The 8,779-nt window shown below is 33.1% G+C and overlaps 1 protein-coding gene across 1 annotated transcript in view; it reads left to right on the top strand.

The window, feature by feature from the left end:
• Positions 1-6,431: 6,431 nt before the first annotated feature.
• ca16b (carbonic anhydrase XVI b) overlaps positions 6,432-8,779 on the top strand; it is a 222,071-nt gene continuing 219,723 nt past the window's right edge. The window contains exon 1 of the mRNA XM_056460409.1: positions 6,432-7,027. Within this exon, the coding sequence (XP_056316384.1) occupies positions 6,940-7,027 (88 nt within the window). The 5' untranslated portion in view covers positions 6,432-6,939. The remainder of the gene's footprint in view (positions 7,028-8,779) is intronic.

Genomic DNA, 8,779 nt, shown 5'->3' with positions numbered 1-8,779 from the left:
ATGTGTGTGAATGAGTGTGCATGGATGTTTCCCAGTGATGGGTTGCAGCTGGAAGGGCATCCGCTGCGTAAAACATATGCTGGATAAGTTGGCGGTTCATTCTGCTCTGGCGACCTCAGATTAATAAAGGGACTAAGCTGAAAAGAAAATGAATGAATGAATGAATTACATTTATTTAAATAAAAAAATATTAGTAGTATTAATCAAAAACTTTAGGTTACAACAAGAAAAAAATTAAATGTAAAAACATCAGTATTTATATATTTATATATATTTTATATTTGCTTGCTGTACTTACAGTACTTATACAAATGAAAATTTTAATGTAATCAAAAGTGATCTCCATTATTTTGCACCAATGTATAAAATAAACAAACAATGATCAGCTCAAATAGAAAATCTCTCTTTATGTTTCCAACTGCACTGTGATTTACAAAAGAGGACACTCGCGGCATCTCCTAATAAGTGGCAGTGCTGAAAGCGGAGTCGTCAGCACCATGGATAATGCATGACGGCTTGGCAAACCTTCAGCACCTCGGACAGCGACGGCACCGCGTCAAGCAGCAATGCCTCTTCTGACAGCACAACTCAATATAGCTGTACAATGTTTTAACTCAACTCTTGGCAAGTGGGAAATGTGAGGCCTGCTGAAATCTGAGAAGCACAGAATATGCCGTGTAAACCTTCTGTCTACATTGCAGGGTAATTTTTGGCTCCCCTGTCTGCTGGTGAAGAGTGCAGAGCTGAATGACAATGCAATGTCTTTTGAGTTCTGCTTAAGGTGGAGAGATGTAATGTAAATGAGTGCATGCTAACAGATTTAACACTCTTGTGTTTAAATTAAGATGTTTATTTTTTTAAAGGTTAAAGTCGTCGGTTACAATTCTAAAAGTGTTTATATTTATATGGGTTTCTACGGGATTTTTAGTTTTACATTGAATTAGTAAGGAGGGAAGGCAAAATTAGAGCTATTATATTTATTTAAGTTTATGGTGCAGCAAAAAAAAAAATACATATTTAATATAAAATAAAAATTTATTACTTTAGAATTTATTTTTCTTTCCACGTAATATATGTGCAAAACAAATAAATGAATACTAGCCCAAGCAACCTTGACCAGTATAAATCTATTATTTCTATTGTTTTCATATCTGTTTTGGAGGATTTTCACTAAATAATTAGAATTAATAAAAATCCACAATAGTAAGTCTACATTGATTTAAAACAGTGTTTCCCAACCCTTTTCCTGGAGGCACACCAAGAGTACATATTTTGGATGTCTCCCTTACCTGACTATATAACTTAAATTAACAGGTTTTGGAGTCTCTTCTTATGTTCTAATTAGAGGATTCAGGTGTGCTTGATTAGGGAGACATTGAAAATGTGTACTGTTGGTGTGCCTTCAGGAACAGGGTTGGGAAACACTGATTTAAAGCATATCATGTCAAAGATGGAATTATAAAAATTTTTTATAATAAATAAAAATATATTTTTTTTAAAAATTATTATTATTATTAATATCATGATTTATTATTATGATTTATTATTTTTATTATTATTATTTTTTTATTATTATTGTCATGATTTATTATTATTTTTATTATTTTTATTATTTATTGTTTATTATTATTAATCATTATAATTATTATTAATAATAATAATTATAATAATAATAATAATAATAATAATAATAATAATAATAAATGTACTACTACTACTACTACTACTAATAATAATAATAATAATAATAATAAATAAATAAATAAATAAATAAATAAATAAATAAATAAATAAATAAATAAATAAATGATAATGTATTATTATCCATCTCACTTTTGAAGTAATAATTTCAATGGGATCCTAAACAATGGGATATTTGTTCAATTCTAGTTTTATTGGTTTTACATTGGTTTTACATTATGTTATGCTTTTTTATTGTAACTAAACAATGTAACAAAAAGCAAATAATAATAATATATAATAATTAAATATAAAAAAAATTAAGGCAATTTGACAATTAGTTTAATTATTTTTCAGTACCTCATTTGAATGTATGTGTTATTTTTACTAATTTACTTATCACTTTTAAAGGTGCAGTATGTAAGTTTGACACCCAGTGACACCCAATGGCATGTAATAGAAGGAATCTTTTCCATATTAAAAGGAGATTTTGTCTTAACCAACACCTGAAATTTAGATTTTAGAAATGGTTTCTTGCAGCTGAACAACAGGATAATCTAACAATGTTTACCTCAGGTACACCTCATGTGCTTTATCCAATGTTAAATGCTAACAATGTGAGTTTGAATGCCATTTCACATGACATTTATTGTCATGCTACTGAAAGCAGAACTGAAAGTTCACCTCAGATCTTGGAAATAAAATAAAATTGAACTTTAGAACTGTGACTCAGTGCAAGCCAACATATATCAGTGATTCAGCATCTACATTAATTAATGTTAAAAAGGGTTAAATATGTATTAATTGCATTATAAACCTTACCATTTCATTAGAATTCAGGGAGTGCACCATTCTGTGCTTCTGAATGGCTGCAATTAAATTTCTGTCGTTTTTCGTCTGGTGCAAACAGACAAATTGTGTATCACTGCAAGTCCTGTCACCTAATGTTTACTTTCATAATATTTATATTATTTCCTAATTAATAACCTCATGTGGAACTCTGAATCTGTGTCTAATTTCAGAGGCTGCTACTGACCACCGGAGGTCGCATTTCTGTTAAGGACGTACACTTTAAGAACCTTTCTGACTGACTGAATGAAATACACGGTTTTCCACCAAGGTAACCCGCGGTGCTGAAATATAACTGGCAGTGGGCGGGTTCAATGACCAAAACAAAGACGCACTTTTTCAAAGCAGAATATCTGACTTCAGCATTGTTTTTCAGATAAATAGGAACGTTCACTTAGCATGTTTCTTAAATAGCTGCAAACATATTATGATATTATGCTTTAGAAGAGTCAAAAACTTACATACAGCACCTAAAACAAATGTTTATTAAAATATGAATGTATGTTTGTTTTATTGTAAAACATCAGTAATATATATAGTCCTCATTCACTCAGAAATTGACACCAATCTTTATTAATTCCTGAAATGATCTTGTTCATAAAATTATACAGAAGCACATTTGTAAATGTTGTTTGCAGTATTCAAATGGAGATATAGCTCCACAGTACAGTAGCCATAATTAAGCAGTTTCACACTGGCAAGATTGCGGTTGCTGTAGGATGCAGGCCATGATTACGAACAAAGCACAGACTGAAAGGCGCTCTCCAGCATTACATGTATAAGTGGAGCTCAAAGCGTTTTATAATCATGGCTTCAGCTCCAGTCTGGAATTTCCATTTACAAAATTACCGGTTAGGGAATGTGAAAGCTTTATGAAACCTTTACATTTAGTTCATATAGATCGAAATGCATCCTGCTTTTGTACCTTTTCCAATTATTTTTAACAAATATGTTGATTCAATGAAAAGAGGCAACATTTATCATGAGTCCAAAATACAAAAGTATACAAAACAAACAATAGTAAAAATAAGTAAATGCTAATTTAAACATCTGATACAAGTATAAGTTTATATTCATATTGCTTTCATATTTGTTTTGTAACATTTTCCACAAATATTTATTTATTAAATACCAGCAAAAGTTTATATGCGAGTCTAAAATAGTTTTTAAAAATAGTATAATTATGAATTATAATTGTGAATTATGAAAAGATATCACAACGTTTATCAAGAAAATGTGTGTATATTTGTATAAGTGTAATTTTGTTTATGTATATTATATTTTCATTTTACTTATTTTCTAAAAAATAACTAATTTAGCTGTGTTTTTAATTTTACTGAAAGTAATTTTGACATATGAATATTATCATTTTTATTGCAAATTATATAGTAGCAGCGCGATGTGGCTGTATATCAGCAATTGTGGGATGCGTGCGTTGACTCGAGGCTGCAGGCCGAGGCCGTAGTGTCTCATCAGTGATGATATACAGCCATATCGCACTGCTACAAGTGTGATATTGCATTTATACAGCAGTTCGATTACATAATTATGTATTTAAAAAAAGAAAATCAAACATGGAGAGTCTTAAAATCCTTTTGTAAGAGGAACTACTTTCTTCCGCCGTTCTTACATATCTGCAGCTGACATTAGAACAGCAGGAACCATTGCTACTTCACCAATGTCACTTTAGAGCTAGTGTTTGAATGATTCTCTAGCGTAATATCTAAAGTGATGAAAAAACATGACTTTGCTGACATTTTAAGATTATAAGGCTGAACGACATGAAATGCCATCAGTCTGCAGAGATTTCCCAGTATTTCACTGTTGCAATCGGGATTTCACAATAATTAAGCCTGAAAAATACAAAGCTTACACTACCAGATTACTATGGTATAAATTCAGCACTACAACATACAAAAGAGAGAGATCGAATGTCACTGACCTGTTCTGTAAGGATTTGTTCAGCTGTAGTTTGACACTTGCGCTGAGAAAATGCTATTTTCCTCCCCTAAGCGGCCGATCACACCGAACGCACATTTACGTTCCAAAAATGCAAGGTGCACCACACTGCCTTTTTTGTTGACAAGAAAAAAAGAAGCACGGTGCGTTTTTTTTATGTCGCGAGGCAACAACTGGATCAGCTGGGTATTTTGCGAGAGTGTTGCTGTTGATAATAATATAATTTAAATAATTAATGATATTGTGATCTTCAAGATTTGTGAGTCATACAGCACCTGATCTCAAAACAGCAACCACAAGTCTCTCCTCCGTCTTCAAAAATTTCCGTTGTTGTCTTTACAACACAAACATTGCAGGCACCTCAATGGAAACCCCACCTCTGCTTTCCTTTGATTGGAAAATGAAAAAGATGCGACTGACGTAACGTGCTTTTTCTGCTCAGAGTTTTTCAACTGCGAGCGCACGGCGTGCAAGGACAAAAACGAGAGTCGCAGCAGGCGGTTAAAACGTGAGGCGTGCAGGGCGCATAAGCAGCGCGCAAAACGCTTACGGCCATTTGTAAACCATTCAAAAAGGTGACTCTCAATGCAAAAAACGTGTTTGATGTGATCGACCCCTAATGACTGATTATACGGTCTCTTTCGCCATCTTGGGGTGGAATATCAACCGCCTTCCTCTGCTGAGTATGACATTCTGATGGATGCCGATGCTGAATCTCTGAAATTATGAATATTTACAATAGGCACTATCCTTATAAATAAACTGCATAGTTGCAATCTAAATAACTACATTCTCGCCTAAAAAGCCTCAAAAGTACATTATGTTGTCCAACAGCAGGAATATTTGTCAAACTGCATACATATAGTGAGTTTATTCATCTACTGTCACCCTATGTGGGGCAGAGTAATACAGAAGAGTGAAGAGGCTGTACGAGTTCTGATATTGCAGAATATCACACGGCTATCAGCCAAGAACCAGACAGAACTGTTGTAAAATATAGATGAAATCAGAAGTCAGAATTATTATCCCCCATTAAAAATCTAAAATATTTCCAAAATGATGTTTAACAGAGCAAGGACATTTTGACAGTATGTCTGATAATATTTTTTCTTCTGGAGAAAGTCTTATATGTTTTATTTAGGCTAGAATAAAAGCAGTTTTCATTATTAAGTTATTAGCCCCCTTAAGCTAGATTTTCATATAAAATTGTGGTTTATATTTACTTGTTCCTTTATTAATCCTGGGTCGCCACAGCGGAATGAACTGCCAACTTATCCAGCATATGTTTTAGGCAGTGGATGCCCGTCCAGCTGCAACCCATCACTGGGAAACATCCATACACACTCATTCACACACATACAATTTAGCTCACCCAATTTACCTATACCACATGTCTTTGGACTTGTGGGGGAAACCAGAGCACCCGGAGGAAACCCACACAAACACGGGGTCGGGGAGAACATGCAAACTCCACACAGAAATGCCAACTGACCCAGCCGAGGCTCGAACCAGCGACCTTCTTGCAGTGAGGTGAACGTGCTACCCACTCGCCACCGTACAGCTATTTACATTTATTTATTTATATTTATTTATATACATTTCATTTTTATTCATTTATTATAAAAAAAATACCAATTATATCTTTGATTTTAATTTACCTGAAAGTAATTGTGATATATGAACATTAATTATCATGTTTATTGACAAATTATACAATGGCCAGAATATAAAGAAGTATAAATACTTACATTTTCAGATCAGAAAAGGTGCATTAACTAACAAATGCAAATGCAAATAACATTCTCCTGACAAAATAATAGGCTGCACGTCATCGACCCTCCTAAATATGCATGCTTTGAACGCCTGGACCAATCAGATCACAGGAGCGTAACTAAGTGTTTTAGAAAGACACACTATGAGCTCGCTCTCGTGCTTCAGTTGTCCAGTAGCCAATCCTCGGCTGTCTTCAGCGGGCGCTCAGAAGCTCAGCCTTCGGCGCTAGGATCCAGAGGGCAGGGCTTTGATTTCTCAACTAATTCCTCTGGCAAAACACGAAAGGCTCATATGCACAACTTCCTGGATAGAGAAGCGGATTCAAGCGACTGACTTTGTAGATGCGCGCGCCCGAGATAGAGAGAGAGGGAGAGAGAGAGAGAACGAGCCGCTATACAGAAGAGACGAGGACGAGCATCTGAAAGTGCGTCCGGCTGGGATTATTAACTACTTGATAATGTAAAGAGAATGTAAAAAAAGGACGCCACAGACAAGAGAAGTGTGCGCGGATTGTGGGCTGTCCGAAATGTCCCACCAAACAGGCGCAAGATTCGTCGCCTGTCATTAAACATCGCCTCGACCACTTGTCATTATTTTGGTTCGTCAAGTTTGTGGTGTTTTTTCTTCACTGACGCTCAATTTTAATCCGCCATTCCGGCTCTAATTGCGCATTTGGACATGTGGAGACTGCGAGGACCGTGTCGTTTAGGGATGTTGTGTTTGACTTTATCAGCCCTTCTCATCCAACCCATCAGCTGTCATCCCGGTAAGAGAGGCCTTTGTGCTTAATATTTAATCATCGGAATCATATTTTTCTCCTGTGAAAAGTTGTGTTCGGCGTGCAGGTGCATCCGTGTCGATCAGCGTCATGGATCATGAGGCATTAAGAGTGATGGTCTGTGTTTAGAGCACGTACTGTAGAGTGCAAAGCGAAAGGATCGTAACTGTAGCTGATGTATTTCAGCATTTAAAAAGGTGGATATGATTTATCACCGATTGTCAGTTTTGAAGTGTTCAGTGACAGGATTTAGCAAAGAGATCCGATGGTCTCACGGACTTGATTGTTCCCAAGGTGATGTCATGCAGGCTGCGTGAAGGGTATCCAGAAACTCATAGATTTGACTTGTGTTAATGAAGTATTGTATTTTATTTAATTTCCCCCATTTTCGTAGAGTAATTAATAACAAAAGTAATAAAACATGTAGATATTTCTTATATTTTGCTTTAAAAATACTATATATATATATATATATATATATATATATATATATATATATATATATATATATGTTTGTGTATAAATGCAGTGCTCAGCATATGTAAGTACACCCCTCACAAATAAATCTTTTTAATATATTTTTTAAGAGGGAGCTATACAATATTATATTTGTGCATATGCATTAGATTAGTCAGTACTGAAAATCTGGAGCTAATCTAACAAATTAACTTACTATAACGGTCCAAAAACTAGTACACCCAAATTTATATGTTACAGAAAATATTAAATATAAATAAAAAAAGGAAAAATCAAGAGAAGCAAAACAATTAAAACATTTAGTTGAACTTTTGTAGGTTGTACTTTTTATTGCAATATTTTGGTTGAATTTAATTGTATTATCTTTCAATTTCTAAATATGTTTGGTGACTAAAATATTATTTTAATCAATATATCTGCACCAAAATATGTTGCCTATATTCACTGAGAAATGGATAAAAATATAGCATTTTCACATTTGGGTGCACTCAATTATGCTAATTATATATATGACATATGAAGATTGCGAAGAACAAATGATGATGAACAGAGCAAGGACATTTTCACCGTATATATGATACTATTTTTTTTCTTCTGGGGAAAGTCTTAATGGTTTTATTTTGGCTAGAATAAAAGCAGGTTTTAATTTTTTAAAAAACATTTAAGGTCAAAATTATTAGCCCCTTTAAACTATATTCATTTTCGATAGTCTACCGAACAAACCATCATTATACAATAACTTGCCTAATTATCCTAACCTGCCTAGTTAACCGAATTAACCTAGTTAAACCTTTAAATGTCACTTTAAGCTGTACAGAAGTGTAATGTATTCATATATTTTATTCAAAATATTTATTGAATATTAAATATTTTGTTTATTTGCAATTTATTTGTATTTTGTACTATTATTTTTGTTTAGTTATTTTGTGCATTTATTTCAGTTTTAATTAACAAAATTTGTTCTTTTAAGTGAGATATTAATATATTTTATTTTAAAATATTGATTAAATATCAAACATTTAGTATTTGACAAATTATTTATATGTTGAAGTAATATTTTTAATTTAGATTTTATTTAGTAATGTTATATTATGTTTAGTTTCTGTTATATTATGTTATGTTATATTTCCTGCTTTTTTATACCACACTGTAAATTGTACTTTCAGAAATCCACCATTTACAGTCTTATCCTGAATATGAAATTAATTTAATTGCAACAAAATAATTAAAGTTTTATAGATGTTCATCTAGTTTATAATCAAA

This window comes from Danio aesculapii, chromosome 6 (genome assembly GCF_903798145.1).
Source record: "Danio aesculapii chromosome 6, fDanAes4.1, whole genome shotgun sequence".
NCBI classification, from domain to species: domain Eukaryota; kingdom Metazoa; phylum Chordata; class Actinopteri; order Cypriniformes; family Danionidae; genus Danio; species Danio aesculapii.
This window is presented reverse-complemented; position numbering and strand designations above follow the sequence as displayed.